The 21,215-nt window shown below is 38.5% G+C and overlaps 2 protein-coding genes and 1 pseudogene across 4 annotated transcripts; 1 reads left to right on the forward strand and 2 right to left on the reverse strand.

Annotated features, from left to right (window-relative positions):
- Positions 1 to 1,693: 1,693 nt before the first annotated feature.
- Positions 1,694 to 21,093, forward strand: LOC114843079 (carcinoembryonic antigen-related cell adhesion molecule 1-like; annotated as a pseudogene).
- Positions 3,380 to 7,757, reverse strand: LOC114843304 (carcinoembryonic antigen-related cell adhesion molecule 8-like). Of its 3 annotated transcripts, XR_008692871.1 has the most exons (7): positions 7,536 to 7,757; positions 6,873 to 7,205; positions 6,431 to 6,709; positions 6,062 to 6,328; positions 5,461 to 5,719; positions 5,338 to 5,378; positions 3,380 to 4,867 (listed from the first exon to the last, which is right to left on the reverse strand). XR_008692871.1 is itself a non-coding variant. In XM_055503272.1 (5 exons), the coding sequence occupies exons 1-5, from the start codon at positions 7,579 to 7,581 to the stop codon at positions 5,598 to 5,600; spliced, it is 1,047 nt and encodes a 348-aa protein (XP_055359247.1). In that variant the 5' UTR covers positions 7,582 to 7,757; the 3' UTR covers positions 3,380 to 5,597. The 3 variants fall into 3 exon arrangements, 1 of the variants encoding a protein (XP_055359247.1); XR_008692870.1 differs by having other exon boundaries at positions 5,338 to 5,719; XM_055503272.1 differs by having other exon boundaries at positions 3,380 to 5,719.
- LOC114843305 (carcinoembryonic antigen-related cell adhesion molecule 8-like) lies at positions 15,070 to 20,114 on the reverse strand. The gene is made up of 7 exons (XM_029129732.3): positions 19,991 to 20,114; positions 17,479 to 17,811; positions 17,027 to 17,305; positions 16,628 to 16,894; positions 16,340 to 16,466; positions 16,153 to 16,202; positions 15,070 to 16,068 (listed from the first exon to the last, which is right to left on the reverse strand). Exons 1-7 carry the CDS (start codon positions 20,037 to 20,039, stop codon positions 15,992 to 15,994), a joined length of 1,182 nt encoding a protein of 393 aa, XP_028985565.1. The 5' UTR covers positions 20,040 to 20,114; the 3' UTR covers positions 15,070 to 15,991.
- Positions 21,094 to 21,215: the final 122 nt, after the last annotated feature.

Below are 21,215 nucleotides of genomic sequence, written 5' to 3' on the forward strand. Positions count from 1 at the left end.
GTACATCTGCACTTCACAACTTGACTTTTGTACTTCATGAAGTATACAGTATTTTGTTGTAAAAACTCTCATAATGAGATTAGACAGAAAGTACATTTTGAGAGTCTCCAGTCATTCCATGTTTAACACTATTCCTGTGCTCTAGATGCTGATGTACAACCAGAATATATTACACAACATTTTGTCTTTGATGTTTAAATGCAACTATAAAACATACTTTAAATTACTCAGTTCTATGGCTAACAAAGTTGTACTAGTTTGCATTAATAGAATTATTAACATTAATTTTACAAGGTAACAGATTGAGGCACAGCTGATGCATGTTCTCATGTATTATTTTAATGTTTATTATACAAAAGCAAAGGACCTTATGAAGACACTGTTTGAAACTGATTGAAAGAGCTTCATTAACCTGCGCCAACATGGGCTGAACAGCGACTTAGTGAGTGAAAAGTACTGTACATAAAATGGTAAATGGCTTGTACTTATATAGCGCTTTAAACACCCTTTCAGGATACAAAGCGTGTTACACTACTTCTCATTCACCCATTCACACTCACATTCACACGCTGATGTCAGCAGCTGCCATGCACCGGCGCTCCCTTGAAACATCAGGGGTGACGTGAGGTTCAGTGTCTTGCCCAAGGACACTTCGACACATCGACCACAGCGAGGGCCCGAAACACAAAATGTACATTAAAAAGCCAGATTCCAGTCTGCACACATGAACCATGATCGTTGTCTTTGTAGATGTGCTGAGAACAACATCAGCATCTTAAGACATCAGGCAGGAAGATAAGGTATCTTCAGGCAGGAAGATAAAGTAGATTTTCCAAACACAGACATAATTCTACAGGTAATTAGTCGCACAGTAACTTAACAGGAACAAGGTCAGTGGCTGAATTACACCAGTTCTGTGAGAAGCTCAGCAAACTGGGGTGAGAAGAACTAAACTCTGTGTCAATATTCTAGCATTTCATTTCTGGCACATGTGACATGCAGCTTTTGCGTTAATATCAAACCCAGCAACAAATGAATGCACAAACCGTTCCTCCAACATCCAAACTCAAATGTGAACAGAAACTATGAACTATTTATTATTCTGAAAAGGTGGGGTTGGCTTAAATGCAAACTTGCAGTAGACAATAGATCACTGTGGCATATTCAGAGTTGGAGAAGATCCAAAGAATCCATTGAGCGCTCACTCATCATTTACACAATGCTCACTGGGCAGTTTATCTCCTGCTCTTTACAGTATATTTAACTTTTGTCTAATCTGAATTAAAAACCTACATTATCAGTTTACAGTTACACAAGTATATGTTATACTGTATATGTTCTCCTACATTAACTGCACTGACTCCTTAGCTACCAGTTTAAAGCTACACTTTCAGTGATGTGTTGGTGAAACGGAATCCACTGCGCTGAAGTTACAGTAGGAAAAAAGTGACTTTGAGCACTGACCAGTTTGTGAATGGGGTAAAATCAACATCATTAATCGTCCGCCCAGTCTGTGATTAGTGATCAAGCTGCTTCTCACCACACGACAACTGCTGCACAGTACCACCACTATGCTTCACATTTAGTGAAGGTTTGTACAGATGTTGTATTGATCTCGGATCAACTCATTTCAATCGCCAATCGATGTAATTTCTCTCTTTCGTCTCTGAGTGACACTGAAAATTTAACCAGGATGTGTTGGTCATATGCCATTATTTAAACATTAAATATGCGACGATGCGAGAAGACAATGTTTAGTATTGTCAGACAGTGAGGGGAAAAACGAGTCTTTCAAACTCTTAATTAAGTTAGTAATTATTCTGGCACTTATTATCTTGTATTTGTACTCATTTATTTTAATTATTCATCCTGTCTCACCACCTTATATTAGTGTCATATGTAGTAGACAGTACTGTATGTATATATACACTAGTACAACTTAATTATTCATTAGTTAGCTACATTAGTTACTCAGAAGAAAATCATTTAAAGCAGATTTTATGTTCCTACTGTAAGTTGCATCTACTGTAGATAAGTTAACTACATGCACTATACACCTGTATCTGTCTCCTCCAGGTTTAACCAGTGGAGCTGATATATTACCAGATGATGACCTGACTGCAACTGTTGGAGGGACCGTGATTTCATCACATCTGTATCTCCACCAGTAACACCATTTGTATCTGTGGCTTGGGATTTTGTAAATACTAATAATGTAAAAATACATATAATAACATCCACTGGATCAAACTACACTGCACTGTATGAAGGCAGGATCACTCTCTTCAGAACTAATGGATCTCAGGAATCTGACTCTTAATGACAGTGGACAATACATAGTGAGCATTATACCAGATGAACAACAGATCATAGGACAAACTACCATTAATGTACTTGGTGAGTACTGTACTTCACACGAATTTTATGATTACATGATTCGATGCAGAACACGAGACAAAAATGTCACAGTATTATTATGAGGTATTTGCAGGTTCAGATGTGAACTGTCTAGCATTGTTTCACCCCTCTATACCTTCACTTTTTTCACACATGAAAAATATATAAAAAATAAAATAATATGAAGTGAGCGCTGTACTAAAAGGACAACCGATGACAGGACAAATGTACTGAACTTACGTGGTGAGCAAACACCACCAAAACCGATGCTGAACTGAAACAATAACATCTCTGTATTTTTGGAGGATCAAGTGGAAACTCTCTAGTATTGTTTTACTCATTTCTACCTTTGCTTCGTTGTAATGTAACAGCAACCGTCAGCTGCACAGACTTGGTAAAGTTCAAAAGCTCCGTCAGTCTGTCCTGCTCCTCCTCTGGGTCCTCGCTCTCCTTCCTCTGGCTGAACCGCAGCTCTGTGGTTACAGCCACGGACAGAGTTCAGCTCACTGATGGAGGAAGAAATCTCACTATAGTCAATGTGAGCCGCTGTACTGTTACAGAACTACAGTACTGTGGAGCTTATTATTAATATTCATGCTTACTACTGTATACGTATGTCACAGTGCATACATAATGTACATAGTTTAGACACATTTGTGTATTAAATCATTCTGGTCTTTCAGATTCTGTGATTTATGATTGATTTAGTTTCTAAATATTTCATGGTGTTTACAACATTCATACGTAAGTAACAACAAGTATTGTTGTTATTACTGTTTTTGGATCCATACTAATGGTAATTACACCCACAGTAGCTATTCTACTGTAAATAATTGTGTACTCCATGTATTTGAAGTCAACACGAGGTTAAAACACAAACTACAAAGAGTAAAGCTAGAAGCACATCATGCAAGGTCGATAAACAACAACATCTAAATCGGAAAGTCAAACTCCTTCCACATCAAACAGGCTGTTCTGCTTTATTAACTTTATTTTTTTTTCTAAATATCAGTGCAAATATCCGTCTTATTTTAAATCAGTGTAGTACATGTATTGTAATATTTACACATGTGAATACAAATATGGCAAGAATGTACTCAGTGTAGTGATACACAATAAACTATACACAGCTAGTTGCCTCTGAGAATAAATGATGAAGCCTCTTTTCATTCTGTCCACCAGTGTGTTTAAACAATTTATTCCACTGGAACACACAATGAGGAAACGTTACATTACTGCTGAAGCGGCTGCTAATTTTATTGCCTTCTTCCTGTGACTGTAAATGGTTTTTTGTAGATTGTAGATTGTAGAGTGTCACTACAAACAATAAGACCAGGGAGAAATGAAGAAACTAAACATTCTGTAAGCAAAGTGCAGAATACCAGAAAGATCATGCAAAAAAGATAAATTTGAATCCTTTACTCCAGTAACTATAAACCAGGGTCCAACCTGCTATTTTTAGGTGAAATTTTAGAAAAGCTTGTTTTTAACCAAGTATTGTAAGTTGAATCATACTGTAGATCTGTCAAAATGTTCAAGGTTTTAAATGATCTTAGAACTAACTTGGACATGTTGGCTTTTACTGCTGCCTTTGACTACTGTGTAAAAGGCAGGAGTAATAATCTCACTGGTGCTGTACCTATTTGGTTTAAATCTTATATTTGAGACAGAATCTTTACGTTAGAATGAATGAAAGCTCATCTGAAAGCTACAGGGTAGACTGTGCACTTCCCCAGGGCTCAATCTGACAGTTCTGTGGGTTCACCATTTTTAATCTTTACAAGTTCCAACACGGAGATGTCATCGGGAAACACAGCATTCCACAATGCTGAAAATACTCAGCTATACATTGGAGTGTCTCCTGCTGAACCAGGACCAATCAATACACTGTTAAACTATATCAGCTCAACCAGGATGAAAACTGAGGTCTTAAGCTCCTTCTCCTCAGTGACAGACTAAGGAGACAAAGTACATTAACAGGGGATGTCCTCCTGTTCACAGACTCCTGTTTTTTACATGCAGACTCTCCTGATTGGTCAAACAAACCTCCTTGAATCCACAGCTGAATCAATATTTCCACACATGAATATCACAAATCACTGAGAGACAGACACGAATAAACATCTTGTTTACTTCCTTTCATCCTTGTGTCCCATAGAACATCAAAGTTATTTTGTTAACACAATTTTATCTTCAGTTCTTTTGGTCACAAAAGTAAAAACTCCCAATTTTTGAGCCCAATGTTTCTGTTACAATAAAGCATTTATTGCAGTACACTGCTGGAGATCTAAAAGTATTTAGGCTATAAACTTTTACTTTTAAGGAATATCATAAATGTCGTCTACGATGACGACGGCTCATGAGGCTTGTACGCATTAATCTCAGCATACTGAGACTGCTTGTCCTCTGGTCTCAGCTGGACAGTCCCACCGTCTATGTTCTGGAAGCTGATGTGAGCGTATTCCAGCTCCTGTACAGACGTAGAGCAACGGGTCAAATATGAACTAAAGGTTTGTGTGGGTTTGAAAACGAGAACTTGAGACACAAAGTTGCATGACTCAGTCTTCGTGTGTGTGGAACAGAACATGTCGGCAAATAGGTTGATTATAGATGAGCCTGATGGTTGAGGGAGGTACGCTGTGAATCAAACTACTATACACAAAGATACCCAAAGATTCTGTTTTGTGACAGGAGCACTTATGTTTTACCTTTTATTGAAAAGCCACTGACCAGTAAAACCATGACCTGTATCATTTTTACAGCTGTACACAAAAATGTCAGCGTGCTGCAACTGATGACATCATTCTTAACAACTGTTAAACTCTAAATAGTGAAAAATAGGGATCACATGTTACTCACTACGTTTGTTCTATACTGTAAATGTATGTGTGAACACCGTTATAAATGGTGATGCATGATGTAAAGCACAGAGACGTCTACCTGGTTCTGTGGGGATGTTGTGTTGTTCTGACCTTCACGTCCTTCAACATATGTTCAGATACAGAACTTAGAATTATAAACCATCACAGCAAATACTAAACACACAGCTGTAGCAGGACTCACCCGCTCTAGCAGCAGCATCTCTGCTGATACAGTATGTAATAAATAAAATATGTTAATATATTAAGTATATATTATACATTTACAGAGATGAGGCCTTAGTCAAAGCTACTCTACAGTCGGAATTATTGAAAATTCACTTACGGTTTGATCCAAAGGAAATAAACTAGAAGAACCAGAACCACAACAACAACAACAACAACAGCGATCACTACTCCAGCGATGCAACCACCTGAACAACCACCGGTTGAAGCTTGAGGTTCTGTTCAAAGACAACAAAGAACAGAAACATGAAATCAACAACAATATGTCCTTAGATCACTAATCCCTACAGAGGTCCAGCCTTTGATGCCAGTGGCTTCTTGTCGCCTGTCTTCCAGTGATCCAACCTCCTTGGTCATCTACCCAGAGATTCTAGTATCTCTAATGATCGACTAGTTCCTCTAATGATCAACACTTACTGTATATATCATCCAATGTAGTTTACAGTCTGCGCAGTAACTCACCCAGAACAATAAGAGCTAATAATTTAATTAATTTATTCTGACCTTTTTATTTTATCCCTACCTGACAATGATTCAAATAAAATGCATAAAATGCTCACCCAGTAGAATAAGAGCTGAGGGTTGAGATGTCTGATATCTCAGAGTCTTGTTGTTAAAGGCCTGACAGCTGTAGTTTCCACTCTGACTCGTCTGAATGTTGGTCAGTCTGAGTTCTGGTCCAGTATCATTCAGCTGGGTTCTGTTCAGAAACCATGTAAACTGGGCAGCAGGACTGGAGTCAGCTGAGCAATAGAAGCTGATGCTTGACCCTTTTACGTAGTAATTCTGAGAAGGGGATGTTTTCAAACCTATATTTACTGGACCGTCTAAATGCGAAAAACAATAGGAAGAAATTATCTGTGATGCTGCATTTTACTGTATTTTATAAAGCTGCTACAGGTAAAAGAATGAACCGATTATTAACTCACAGCTGATGGAGAGGTTTACTGCCTTGCTGGTTCCACTGCTGACAGCATTGGACACGTTGCAGCTGAACGGTCCCTGGTCGTAGCGGCTCACACTGACTATAGTGAGATTTCTTCCTCCATCAGTGAGCTGAACTCTGTCAGTGGCTGTAACCACAGCGCTGCGGTTCAGCCAGAGGAAGGAGAGCGAGGACCCAGAGGAGGAGCAGGACAGACTGACAGAGCTGTTGAACTCCACCAGGTCTGTGCTGCTGACGTTTACTGTTACGTTGGAGACTGGAACTGAGGGAAAACACAGTGATTCAATACAACAAAGCAAAAGTACAAAGGAGTAAAACAGTACTAGACAGTTCACATCTGAACCTGCAAATACCTCATAATAATACAGTGACATTATTGTTTCAGTTCTGCATCAAGTCGTGCAACGTGTGAAGTGTTTACTCACCAAGTACGTTCAGTCTAGTTTGTCCTGTGATCTGTGGTTGTCCAGTTAGTACAGCGGTAACTTGGTATTGTCCACTGTCAGTAAGAGCCAGATTTCTGAGCTCCAGAGATCCAGTAGAACTAAAGAAAGTGACCCTGTCTACGTACTGTGGTGCAGTGTAGTTTGATGCACTGGTTATTATATTAGTTACGATACCATTGTTATTGGTAAAGTCCCAAGCCACAGTTAAAGGTGGTTTTTCTGATGGAGATACAGATGTGATGAAAGTCACTGTTCCTCCAACAGCTTTAGTCTGTACATCATCTGGTAAGAAACCAGTTCCACTCGTTAAACCTGAAGGAAACAGTTACAGTTGTGAGTAGGAGAAACACTTTGGTAACTGCATTGTAATTTTCACACCAACAGCAGAAGTAAGAGGTGTCGCTAGGAAAACAGTTGAGTGAAAACAGCTACTTTGAACGGCTCCAACTGTATCTTATACAGTATCATGTGCTGTTGATAGATTGATACTGTAGCATTTTTATATTGTGTATAAATTATACAAAAGCAAAAGGCCCAATGAAGACAGTGTCTGGTTAATATAGCATCTTTATCCTACAGATTCTTACTCACAAAGACTACTAATGTTGTATTACAGTCTCATAAAAATCTGAACATTCTCACCTAAGAAGATCCCCAGGATGATGATGTTTGTCACAGCTATATTCATTTCAACTGCAGACTCACCAGCAGAATGAGTGGAATGAGTAGACTAGGAGCACCTTGTTGTTTAGCGTGAATAAATGCTATTTCAAGGAAGTAACCTGTACAGTATAGACAGTCAAAACAGCAAATTTACATACACTTTGTTGTAGTTTTCAGGTGTTTCCTGTTTTAGTTTCGTTAGAAACAGCAAAGTTATTTGCATTTGCTGAATGTCAGAATAATGACAAAGAACATTTTCAGATGCTCAGGTTTCTTGGGTTTTGGACAGAACTGGTGTCACTGACCTTGTTGCCTTTATGCCACTTTGTGAGTAATTTAGCACTACTGTATGTCCATTTAGAAAATGTGTTTACATATTTACTGTACATGCAAGCTTTACCTTCAACAGGTTGGTGTAATGTTCCTTAAGGATAAGACTCATTTGTGAAGTCCATCGTTTGCCCAGTTCAGCAGATACTGGACACTCTCAGACATTTGTCATGTTAAAAAAATTATCATTTGTGTGAAAAACTACTAAACTACTAAATCAAAATAAACAGACTTTTTGAGTTTTAGTATCTCAATCCATTAATTCTGATTCCTAGATGGACCAGATAATGTTGGAATCTCAGGTTCAGGGAAGTTAGAGGTGGAACAAACCTTAGTTTTATTCTGCTCTGCTGAGTCCACCTGCTGATTACACCTGGACACTGAATGGGAAAGAGATGCTGAACCATTCTGCTGTATTCATTAAACATGTGACCCAGTGCTCTGACAGTGGTAAATACGTCTGCCAAGCCAGGAACCAGCTGACAGGGAGAACATCACTGAGAGAACATAGTGTCTCAGTTCAAGGTAAAGTGGCAGCAGACGCTCAGACACTGCACGAGTCAACAAGGTTAAACTGAACTAGAAGCCACACCAGTGCTCAACCACAGACCTATAAACAGGTTGGTATTGATCAGATTCAAAGTCAACATGGTTAAACTAATGTAGTGTCACTTTAATGGATATGATATCAGGCATAATGCTTTACTGAATAATCATGTAAATTCTGGCATGAGAACAGATTTTAGATTTTAAGCTATTATTTAGTACTGCATCAATTGTAAACATTAGTTTCCATATCATCATGTGAAACATGTGGAGATCTTTCAGCTGCCCTAACAGCCTTTAGTATTACTGTACAGTACGTACATTTTCATGCCTCTGATTGTGCTTCAGCCAGATAATTAGTTCTTTGTCTTTTAAAAGGAGGAACAACTCAGCAGCATGTGAACTTCTAGTATATACTTTTACAGAACCTCTGCACTTCCTTTTCCTCTGCTAAAGTTGCAGGTTATTTTGATGTTGATCTCAGTACTTCTCTATTTTTTCTGCAGTTTGTTTGTGCAGTTGTGTACATGATTGGCCTTGATCTTGTTCATATAGTTTATGCACATTTGTACATCAAGTCATTCCGTCTTTTCAGGTTGTGTGATTTCTGATTGATTTATTGTCTGAATTTTACTTGTGAAACATTCATTAGTAACAACAAACCATTATTTTTATTATTGTATTTAAATCCATTTCATTTCTGTGTGTAGTACATGTATAAAAGTTGCTATTACAGTACAGTATATTGCTATAGAGTATATGCAAATATAAAAAAGCATTACAGAATCATCAATACATTCTTAATGTATTAGTAGTTTACTAAAAGTGACTTTGTGCGTCCAGCAGTAACCAGTAGATATTATACAAGCAATACTGAACAAACTTCAGCTGGACGCTCGACGGCAACGACACCTGCGTCAGCAGCGCTGCGTATGTTATAGAGAGTCTGGCAGCAGAAAGCACAGGGAACTACACCTGCACTGCCAGAAACGCAGTCACAATGCGCCAGAACTCCACCGTCCTGAGTCTCAGAGTCTTTCTGAGAGAGTTCACCTAGGTGAAGGTGAGGCATGTTAATCATTTATGACACAGTACTGTTTCTGCTTAATGGTCCATGATGCAGTTACTGTACTTTTCATTTTTCTTAGACTGCTTCCATCCTGATGCTGTAAAGTTGAAGCTTTATGTGAACAAAGATCTTTTGTTATTAATACAAGTTTGTCATTTTTTTTTATTGTCCAAGAATATGCCTGATGCACTCTCCACACTGACAAGAGTTGAACTCTGAACTCCTCACAATAATTGGGAAGTTAAAGTTCAAATTTGAACATGTTGTCTAAATAGACTAAATGTCACAAATGCGCTCAACAGTACATATATACACACACACAGCGAGCACTTCTGTCATCACACTCCAGGGAGGCTACTGAGGACTAGATTTTACTTACTGTAGGTAAAGTAATCTGGGAATACGATTAAATTTCTGAGAATTAACCACAGCTACAGTACTGTAAATAAAAATAGCATTATAATTTGCTGAACCTCTGTCAGACCGAAACTTTTTAATTCAAACATAAAAACAAACAGTATTCAGCATAATGCTCTAGGCTGTTACTTACTTGCTCTCAATATTAAAAATACATTTTTGTAATGGGAGGATCTTAAAAAATATAGAAACTTTAATTACTACAATTATCTACAATAACTAACCATTGAATGAGCCCCTTTAACCAACCAGATAAGGTTGTACCCTGTGTATTATGTGTGTCTTTGAGTTTTCCCAGTGAGTATGTGTGATGTCTTGTCTGTATGTTACACCACCCTTACTTCCCAAGGCCATTTATTGTGACTTTAATCTTTGTTATTTCTGCTTTCTTTATCTAATGTGACATACAGTAAGTAAAAATGAACAAAAATAAATCCTTAAAAAGTCCTTTCAAAATAAAAGTCAACTTTTAGTCAGCATTAGTCAGCGTTTGGCAGCTTTCCCACATAACTTCTCAGAGAAATTACGTTTTCTAGTTGTGTACTGTTATTGTAAAGTTTGCATAAATTATACTCCTTATTTACAATTAGTAACATGTATCACTAAATTAGAATTATTCAACAACAATGATTAGAATGATTCTAAAAGCTTTCATTTCCTCTTAGTCTCAAGCAAGCTTACTAATAATTACTAAAGTAATCTAATCTAATGTTGTAGAGCATTTTATTTTTATTTAAGAGGAGAAGGTATTTAGGATTGTATAATTTATACAATAAGTCACTTTTCATTAATTGCAAAGTAAAAATACATCATGTACAGTAATATTTCTACAATGTTTACAATATGCAGTATTTCTCATATAATTGTGTAGATAATACAATATAATAGCAACTTAAATACATGTAGTACACTATTATTTAATTTAAAATAGCTAAAAAATGGTATGAAAATTAATAGTATGGATTAAATTATGATAACAACAATGATGACTTGTTACATGGTTTATTTAAAGATTTTCACTCAGTGTTAGACACAGCAGAAAATCATCAAGAGAATGATTTGATACACAAATGTGCCTAAACTGTATACTATAGTAGGAGTAACAACAATCAGCTCCATACTGTAAGTGTACAATAAAAGAGAAGAAAAAAAATATTAGCATTAAAATAATCTGCATGTTTAGCAGGGGAAAAGAATAACAGTAGTTCTGTGATAATACATACTAGTAGTGTAATGAACTGCAAGGTGAGGGACCCAAATACACAGCTCTGAGGCGGAGGACAGTTCAATGGAATTTAATGTAGAGCACAGGTTTGTCTGAAACAAGCGCAGGTCAGTAAACTGGCAGCTCAGGCAAAGTGCAGGTACTGTAGGGTTCAGGCAGGCAAAGATCAAAAACAGGTGAAGGGTTAAGTTCAGGGCTCAGGCAAGGAAAGGTCAGAACAGGAACAATGATAGATACATGTGCTGGGCTACAGGACATGAATCCTGGAAACACAACAGACAGAAAAGCAAACATAAACTACCAAAATAACCGGAAACAGAAATGAACATGACTGAGATGCTGGATCCATGGAAGGAAAAATTGAAATATTTTTTATCTTAATATTCTGACATTGAGCAGACTTTAACTTTGGTCCTCTTAACTACTGTAAACTAAAACCGGAAATGCCTGGTCTGATGAAATGTCAGACAATGAGGGGAAAAAACTAAAACAAAAGGTGTATATACTGTACAGGTTACTTCCTTAAAGTGTGAAAATATTACAGTATGCAACCGGCATTAATTCATACTTCATCAAAGAAAGGTGCAGCTTTTCAGCCAGTCAGTTAAGCCTTTCAACTCATTCCACTCAAAATATTTAACTTGAAATGGAAACCAGTGTTGTTAATGTCATCATTATCATAGGGATTGTCTCAGGTGAGCAAGTTCTGATGTTTATGAGAATAACTTTACTGTTGTAAGAGGGGGGATCATTGCAGGATTGTAATTCTCTATCAACTGGTTTCAGACAGTGTCTTCACAAGGTCTTGCTTTTATATAACTAATAATTTAAAAATTGTATAACCACTTGAGCTTTATATTGGGCAATACCATGTGCATGTGTTTGCATTTTCTAAACATTTGTTAAGAAAAAAAATGGAGTCAGCCCACACATTAGTATGGTTGCAGTCAAAAGTGTGCCTGCAATCGAAAGCCCTTATCCTGTTGTTTTAAGTCAGATCCCATACTAAAGTTGAATTGCCAGGTGACCTTAACCACCTGAAAGCCTCCTGCTAGTAGAACATGGATGTTTTCTTGGTTGGTTGAAGGCAATACATTAGCTTGCAAGTGCATCTTACAGTATATCAGACATTACAGCTGAGTTTTGTTATTGTTCATTTTACTGTATATTGTGTTCTTGCGTACAGTAATGTTTGCACATTTGACTGCCTTTAAAACATTTTACAATGATGTGTGTCAGACCCTTCAACAGAATCTATCTGCAGACATTCTGTCGTAAAACTCAGCATCATGGTTTCTAATGTGTCCAGTAATGTGTAACCACTGGTCTGTCTGGGTTTCCTCCATCATCTGCATCTTTCACTGTTGGAAAATATTACCCCACCTTGTTTATTACTAGTCTTTGGTTCCTTTCAAATCCACCCTGGTCACTTTATTATCTTGTATTGGTACTTGTTTATTTGCTTTATTCATCCTGTTTCTCCACCAGTAACTGACTACCACTAACTGTCTCCTACAGGTTTAATCAGTGGAGCTGGTATCTTACCAGACATTGTGAGCTTTAAACTAACTAGACAATCACAGACCACAGGACAAACAACACTGAACGTACGTGGTGAGTGAATACTTCACATGCATGACTTAATGTCAAAACTGAGTCAATGATGTCACTGTATTTTTGTCAGGTATCTGCAGGTTCAGGTGTAAACTATCTACAGTAAAATGTCCTCTGTACCTTTGCTTTTCTTTCCTTTGTTGTATTGAATCTCTGTGTTTTCCCTCAGTTCCAGTCTCTAATGTCACAGTAAACGTCAGCAGCACAGACTTGGTGGAGTTCAACAGCTCCATCAGTCTGTCCTGTTCCTCCTCTGGGTCCTCGCTCTCCTTCCTCTGGCTGAACCGCAGCTCTGTGGTTACAGCCACTGACAGAGTTCAGCTACTGAATCTGAACCGTACGATCACTATAGTCAGTGTGAGCCGCTACGACCAGGGACCGTTCAGCTGCAGAGTGTCCAATGCTGTCAGCAACAAGACAAGCAAGGCAGTAAACCTCTCCATCAGCTGTGAGTTAATAATCTGTTCGGTCTTTTACCTGCAGCGGCTTCATAAAATCCAGTACAACACACCATCACAGCCAAATGCTCAATGAACAAACCATAACAGGTAGAACATTTTGTGACATATAATTTCTACTTATTGCTTCTTACATTTACTGTAGACGGACCAGAAAATATAAATTTGAAAACATCCCCTTCACAGAATTACTATGTGAAAGGGTCAAACATCAGCTTGTTCTGCTCAGCTAACTCCAGTCCGGCTGCCCAGTTCACATGGTTTCTGAACAGAACCCAGCTGAATGATACTGGACCAGAACTCAGACTGACCAACATTCAAACGAGTCAGGGTGGAAACTACAGCTGTCAGGCATTTAACACCAAGACTCTGAGATATCAGACATCTCAACCCTCACCTCTAACTGTACTGGGTGAGTTACTCCACGAACTGTAAACAACATTGGATGATTTTTAAGTGTATATACAGTATATATGTATATGTACAGTATATATAAGTGTTCATCATTAGGGGAACTAGTTAGGGAAACTAGTCGTGGCTTCAGGTAGTAGTATCTCTAGGTAGATGACCAAGGAATTCATAACACTGGAGGACAAAAAGCCACTGGCATCAAAGGCTGGACCTCTGTGGGGGACTAGTGATTTAAGCACATGCTGTTGATTTCATGCCTTTGTTTTTTGGTGTCTTGAACAGAACCTCAACCTTCAACCGGTGGTTGCTCAGGTGGTTGCATCGCTGGAATAGTCATCGCTGTTGTTGTTGTGGTTCTTCTAGTTTACTTTGTTTGGATCAAACCTTAAGTGATTTTTACATCTCTGTAAATGTATAATATAGTTAATTTATTATATTAATATATTTTAATTATTATATTTAAGCAGAGATGCTGCTACTAGAACAGGTGAGCCCTGCTACAGCTGTATGTGTTTAATATTTACTGATGTTTTATTCTATAATTTCTGTATCTGTAAATGTGTTGAAGGAGGTGAAGGTCAGGACAACACAACATCCCCACAGAACCAGGTAGACGTCTCTGTGCTCTACATCATGCACCAACATTTATAACGGTGTTCACACATTTATAGGACAAACGTAGTGAGTATCCTGTGATCACTATTATAGTTTAACGGATAAATGATGTAATCAGTTGCAGCATGCTGACATTTTTATGTACAGCTTCAAAACTCTCAATGATACAGGTCAATAATACTGGTCAGTGGCTTTTCAATAAGAAGTTAAACATCTTCAAGCGCTCCAGTCACAGAACAGCACCTCAGGTGTTTGTGTAGCTTGGTGCACAGAGCACCTCCCTCACTCATCAGACTCATCTATAATCAACATATTGACCAACATGTTCTGTTGCACACAGGCCAACAGTCATGCATCTTTGTGTCAAGTTTTCATTTTCAAACCCACACAAACCTTATGTTCATATGTGATTCGTTGCTCTACGTTTGTACGGGAGCTGGAATATGCTCACATCAGCTTTCAGAACACAGACGGTGGGACTGTCCAGATGAGACCAGAGGACAACCCAACTCAGTATGCTGAGATTAATGCATACAGGCCTCATGAGCCGGGTTTCCTCCAACCTGTGATGACTATCACTAATTTATGACGAATGAGCCCGGAGCTAATGGTGCACATGGTGTTGAGGTACATACTGTAAGACATTAATGATTGAGTGTGATTGGATGAGCTCAACTTCTAACATAACATTTTTGATATTCCTTGGTTAAAAACAAGCTTTTCTAGACTTTTACCTAAAAATAGCGTGCTGGTTTGTAGTTATTTGAGTAAATGATTCAAATGTACCTGTTTTGCATCTTCTTTCTGCTATTTTGCATTTTTGTAATGGTTTAGTTTCTTCATTTCTCCTTAATCTTGTGTTTGTACTGACTCTCTAGCTACAATATGAATTAGCAGCCGCTTCAGCAGTAATGTAACGTTTCCTCATTGTGTGTTCTACTGAAATTGTTTAAACACACTGTTGAACAGAATGAAGAGGCTTTATCTGTTAATATCACTACACACACTGAGCACATTCTTGCCATATTTGCATTACACGTACAGTACAGTCAGTTTACACGTGTGTGAATATTACAATACATGTACTACACAGTGATTTATAATAAGCAGGTTATTTGCACTGATATTTTAAAAATATATAATAAAGCAGAACAGCTTATTTGATGTGGAAGGACTTGGACTTGGAGTTTAACTTTCTGGTTTAGATGTTGTTGTTTATCCACTTTGCAGGATCTGCTTCTAGCTTTATTATTTGTAATTCATATTTCAGCCTCAGTGGTTGACTTAAATACACCCAGTACAATAGCTACTGTGGGTGTAATAACCATTAGTATGGATCCAAATACAATAATAACAATAATACTTGTTACTTACATATGAATCAATTAATCAATAATTCAGAAACTAAATCATCAATCATAAATCAAAGAATCTGAAAAGCCAGAATGAATTAATAAAAAAATGTGTCCAAACTATGTATGCACTGTAACATACATGTAGTAAGCATGATTATTAATAATCAGCTCCACAGCTGCAAAGGAAAGAAGAACATTAGTTCTGTAACAGTTCATACTGTAGCAGTTCACGTCCTGCTGTGATGTTCCTCATTTTAAAAGACAAGGGACTAATTATCTGGTTGGAGCACATTCAGATATGTTAGGTACTGCTGTTAACAGGAGCATTGTTTCCTGTTGGAGGTGGAACAGTTCAGTCTGGTCACGTCACCAGTTCAACACAGAACAGTCTCCATTTAACCACGTGTTCCTGGAGCGAGAGACAAAGCCTGAGGAGCCACATGATTGTTCTCATACACAGGGTCTCTGTGTTCTGTGTAGAAAATAGTTCACATAGTTAGAAGCAGTTCATTGCAGTTTATATTAGTGTAATTAATATGTGTGAATGAAAACAAACCTGTTTTATGTGGTTGAGCGCTGCTTTCGCTTCTACTGAAGTAAAGTAATCTGGAAATACAATGAAACCGGTTAATATTAACCACAGCTGAGTAGAAATACAGACGTTTTATGATTTTATAAAGTCATATTAAACCCAAACATTTAAAATGAACAAAACATGTATTATGTTCAAGGCTGTTACTTACTTGCTCTCAATTACACAAATACAAAGTCCTCCAGCTAAAACTCCTCCAAACACCAGGACACACGCAATCACTATTCTTGTAATGGCAGCAGGTGAAAGACGTCCGCACTCTTCAGAATTATCTGAAACTGAACATTTGAAATGATGACCATTATGGTGAAATGTTAGTTTCTGATGCCCTGTCTGTTCCTGTATGTTAAACCAGCTCTACTTACCAAGTCAATTTATTGTGACCTTTATTTGATGTCTAATCTGACAATGATTCAAGTAAAATGCACAAAATACTCACCCAGTACAGTAAGAGGTGAGGGCTGAGATGTCTGATATCTCAGAGTCTTGGTGTTAAAGGCCTGACAGCTGTAGTCTCCACTCTGACTCGTCTGAATGTTGGTCAGTGAGAGTTCTGGTCCAGTATCATTCAGCTGGGTTCTGTTCAGAAACCATGTGAACTGGGCAGCAGGACTGGAGTCAGCTGAGCAGGACAAGCTGATGTTTGACCCTTTCACGTAGTAATTCTGAGTAGGGGATGTTTTCAAATTCATATTTTCTGGTCCATCTAAACGTGAGAATAAATTATACATCACCAAATATGTGTACCTGTTATGGTTTGTTCAAATTCTGTTATGATGTGTTTTACTCATTTTTGTGAAGCTGCTGCAGGTAAAGACTGAACCGATTAATAACTCACAACTGATGGAGAGTTTCACTGGCTCACTGGTTCCACTGCTGACAGCATTGGACACTATACAGCTGAACGGTCCCTGGTCGTAGCGGCTCACATTGACTATAGTGATCGTACGGTTCAGATTCAGTAGCTGAACTCTGTCAGTGGCTGTAACCACAGAGCTGCCGTTCAGCCAGAGGAAGGAGAGCGAGGACCCAGAGGAGGAGCAGGACAGACTGACAAAGCTGTTGAACTCCACCAAGTCTGTGCTGCTGACGTTTACTGTTACACTGGACACTGGAACTGAGGGAAAACACAGTGATTCAATACAACAAAGGAAAAGTACAGAGAAGTAAAACAATACTAGACAGATCACCTCTGAACCTGCAAATATCTTATACAGTACAGTGATAATATTGTGACATCATTTTCACAGTTCTGCATCAAGTCATGCAACGTGTGAAGTGTTTACTCACCAAGTACATTTAGTGTAGTTTGTCCTGTGGTCTGTGGTTGTCCAGTTAGTACAGCGGTAACTTGGTATTGTCCACTGTCAGTAAGAGCCAGATTCCTGAGCTCCAGAGATCCAGTAGAATTAAAGAAAGTGATCCTGTCTACGTACTGTGGTGCAGTGTAGTTTGATACACTGGTTATTATATTAGTTACATTACCATTGTTATTGGTAAAGTCCCAAGTCACAGTTAAAGGTGGTTTTTCTGATGGAGATACAGATGTGATGAACGTCACTGTTCCTCCAACAGCTTTAGTCTGTACATCATCTGGTAAGAGACCAGTTCCACTCGTTAAACCTGAAGGAGACAGTTACAGGAGTGGGTATTGTACTGTAAAAATGAGGGTGACAACATTGTAATATTCACACCAACAACAGAAGGAAGAGGGGTCATTGATAAGAGTCCTATGTAAGAATAATTTAGGCTGTGTCAGAACGTCAAGGCGGCGGACCCACATGCACAGCACGGACAGGCTGGGGTATGAGTAGCAATAGGAATTTATTCCAACTCAGTGTCGATATCAGGCTGGGTCATACACGGACAGTTCATACAGCGTATACAGGAGCAGGCAGAATCGGTGTCAGGGACAGGCAAGGTTCGTACACGAGAGACTGCTTTACAATACCAGATCGTCAGGCGTAGAATCGTGGTCAGGCAGGCAGACAAGGTCGGTAACAGGCAAGAGCAGAAGACCAGGGCAGACAAGGCAGGCAGGGACAAGGCAGGCTCGGAAACAGAGGTCAAAAACAAAATACACGGTGCACGACGGGTCTGGGTCAATGAATGCTGAAAGTGGTGATAACACACAACACGAGCTAACAATCTGGCAAGTTACACGGGTGAGAGGTGGAGCTTATATACAGGGTGGACTGATTGCGGATGAAGTGCAGGTGTGGATAATGAGAGCCGATACTGACAGGGAACAGCTGATGATATGACGTCCTTTCAACATAAAACAGTAAATGAAACTGGAACAAAACCTGGGTGACAACAAAGTCCTTTCAAAATAATACCACAACAAGAAACAAGAGACCAGATCGTGACAGGCTGTTGAGACAAGATAAATGAAGCAAACTTGACAAATACAATAGGCGATAAATGATAATTTAAACCTAACATAATACTGTACTGACCGGGGTGGGTATAAAAAAAAGGGACCAAAGACTAAAGGGAAAGAAAGTGGAGGAATATTTTCCAACTGTGAATAATGTAGTGATGATGGAGGAAACCCAGAAAGACCAGTGGTCACACATTACTGGACACTTTAGACGCTTCATGATGCTGATTTTTATGACAGAAAGGTCTACAGATAGATTGTGTTCACGTGGCTGACATCCCTGTAAAATGATATGAAGACAGTAAATGACTGAACCAGAATACATTATAAACTGGAATATCTTAGAGATATACTGTACCAGCGTATGGATCACTGCAATGCCATGTGTCTGGTTGTATGGGAGAGGAGGATAAGCCACAGTGATAGAAGCTGCAGTTTTAAAACCTGTCCAGCCTCAACCAAATTTGGTTCGCACAAGTTAATTATTTGCTATTAACTACACTGAAGAACTAAACTATTAGTTTACTTCATACTGGCTATTAATACACCTGTAATTGTTTGTTCTATACTTTTGATAACTCTTATCAAAAGTATAGTACAAACAATTAGAGGTGTATTATTAGTACACTTTAAGTAAACATGTAACATATTAAAGTATATTTCTACTTTATTCTTAGTGAACTAATTGTTTTTGTACACTTTAACACTGGGGGCCATTATGGGCTGCATCACCTTCTTTTACTGTGTTCACTTGTGACCTATGGTTGTGTTCAGTCCTCATCCAGGTTTGTTTGCTCGTACTGTCGATCTGTGTGGTTTCTCTGTGTTCTTTGTTTAGGTTGGTAGTTATTAGTTTGAGTCATTTATCCTGCTAGTGCAGTGGTTTTTAGTTCATGTTTCTATTTAGATTTATGTTCACACATTTATTTGTTTCCCTGCTTAGCAGCGCCGTTAGTTTTGTATTTCCCTCTATACAGTAGACTGTATGTCTACTGTTCATTTATTAAAAATCGTCAGTAATGTTTGTGGGTCGTTGCATTTGTGTCCTCATTCGAGTCGAGTTCGTCCCAAGACCGTGACAGTTTGTGTGAATTATTAATTAATATTATGCACATAAAACTCAGGTTTACTTACTGTACAGTATACTGTACATTGTAAACGCTATTTGACATGATAGTTTTCTTGCCTTATACATTCAGTTAACACATGACTCATTCACGCAACACATTTAAACTTTTCTGTATACATGTCAGTTTAAGTCACGTTTTACTTGAGTATAATTATAAATATAGATATTTATTTTTTCAAACAAACTGGTTAATAGAGCATCACTATCCTCTGTTGATTTATACTTTAAACAATAATAATGTTAGGTGTTGTTGTTGTAATGTTGTCTCATAAACATCAGAGCGTTCTCACCTGAAACGACCCCCAGGATGATGATGATGTTTGTCACAGCTGTTTTCATTTCAACTGCAGTCTCACCAGCAGAATGAGTGGAATGAGTAGACTGGCACACTGCACCTTTATGTTCTAGTGTTTAGTGAATCAATGCACAGTTTAAGGAAGTAACCTTTACAGTAGGGACAGTCAAAAGAGCAAACATTCAGTACAGTTTATTTTGATTCTTCCCCTCACTGTCTGACATCAGATCAAGAGTTTCCTGTTTTAGTTTAGTTAGAAAGACGAGTTATTTTCATTTGCTGAATTTTTGAATATTGACACACAACATTTTTCCTTTCATAAGCTTCTTCAAGAGAAGCTCAAGTTTCTTTCTCTCAGATCTGGTGTCACTGACCTTGTTGTCCTTAAGCCACTTTGAAACTATAGCCATTTATCATTATGCCCATTCAGAAAACTTATTTACATTCAAACCAGGGCAGTCGGGTGCCTTTCTGTGTGGAGTTTGCATGTTGCATGTGAATGATTGTCTGTCTGTGTGTTGCCCTGCGATGGACTGACAACCTGTCCAGGGTGTACCCTGCCTCTCACCCATAGATGGGATGCGACCCCCGCGACTACGTACAGTATGTGTCCTCCTTTTACCATAGCTGTAACTGATATCTTTATGCTGAACTAGCTGTGATAACAGGAGCCACCATCCGCAGCCCTGCAGCCGTGCTGATAGAAGACCAGAGCTCCACCAACATGACCTGCGAGGCCTCTGGCTCCATCAGCACCAGGGTGTGGGTGAAGGACGGGCGGCTCCTACTCTGCAGCACCCGGCGCTGCCCTCTGCTGGTCGCTGCCAGTGGTGCTGCTCAGTGCAGCGATGCTGAGAGAGTTCACGTAGGAGGAAGATGAAGGTGAGGCATGTTAATCATTTATGACACACAGCATCTGCTTAATGGTCCATGATGTGGTTACTTCTCATTTTTCTTAGACTACTTCCATCCTAATGCTGTGTTTCCCCTGGGCTGTAATTAAAATCAACAAGAACAAAGGACGAAATTTATTGTGAACCAAGGGCCTCAGTCATTAATGAATGTGACTGTTAAAGCAAGTTGGATCACTGATTTTCCAGGAAGCTGACTTACATAAAATGACTTTTGATACAAGAAAGTTGAAATAGTCTAATACATAATTACAAAACACACATTTAATAATACATTGTCGTATGATTAATAAACCTTGTTAAAGTGAC

This window comes from Betta splendens, chromosome 16 (assembly GCF_900634795.4).
Source record: "Betta splendens chromosome 16, fBetSpl5.4, whole genome shotgun sequence".
In the NCBI taxonomy this organism is placed as follows: Eukaryota; Metazoa; Chordata; class Actinopteri; order Anabantiformes; family Osphronemidae; genus Betta; species Betta splendens.

What these genes read in the sequence shown, in the direction of transcription:
- LOC114843304 (XM_055503272.1), bottom strand. Translation starts at nt 7,581, where the DNA reads ATGAATATAGCTGTGACAAACATCATCATCCTGGGGATCTTCTTAG. An exon ending in CATCCTGGGGATCTTCTTAG is followed by an intron (nt 7,206 to 7,535) that starts GTGAGAATGTTC and finishes TGTTTCCTTCAG; the next exon opens with GTTTAACGAGTGGAACTGGT. An exon ending in AACTAGACTGAACGTACTTG is followed by an intron (nt 6,710 to 6,872) that starts GTGAGTAAACAC and finishes GTTTTCCCTCAG; the next exon opens with TTCCAGTCTCCAACGTAACA.
- LOC114843305 (XM_029129732.3), bottom strand. Translation starts at nt 20,039, where the DNA reads ATGAAAACAGCTGTGACAAACATCATCATCATCCTGGGGGTCGTTTCA. An exon ending in CATCCTGGGGGTCGTTTCAG is followed by an intron (nt 17,812 to 19,990) that starts GTGAGAACGCTC and finishes TGTCTCCTTCAG; the next exon opens with GTTTAACGAGTGGAACTGGT. An exon ending in CTCACCTCTTACTGTACTGG is followed by an intron (nt 16,467 to 16,627) that starts GTGAGTATTTTG and finishes TCAAATGTTCAG; the next exon opens with TTTCAGATAATTCTGAAGAG.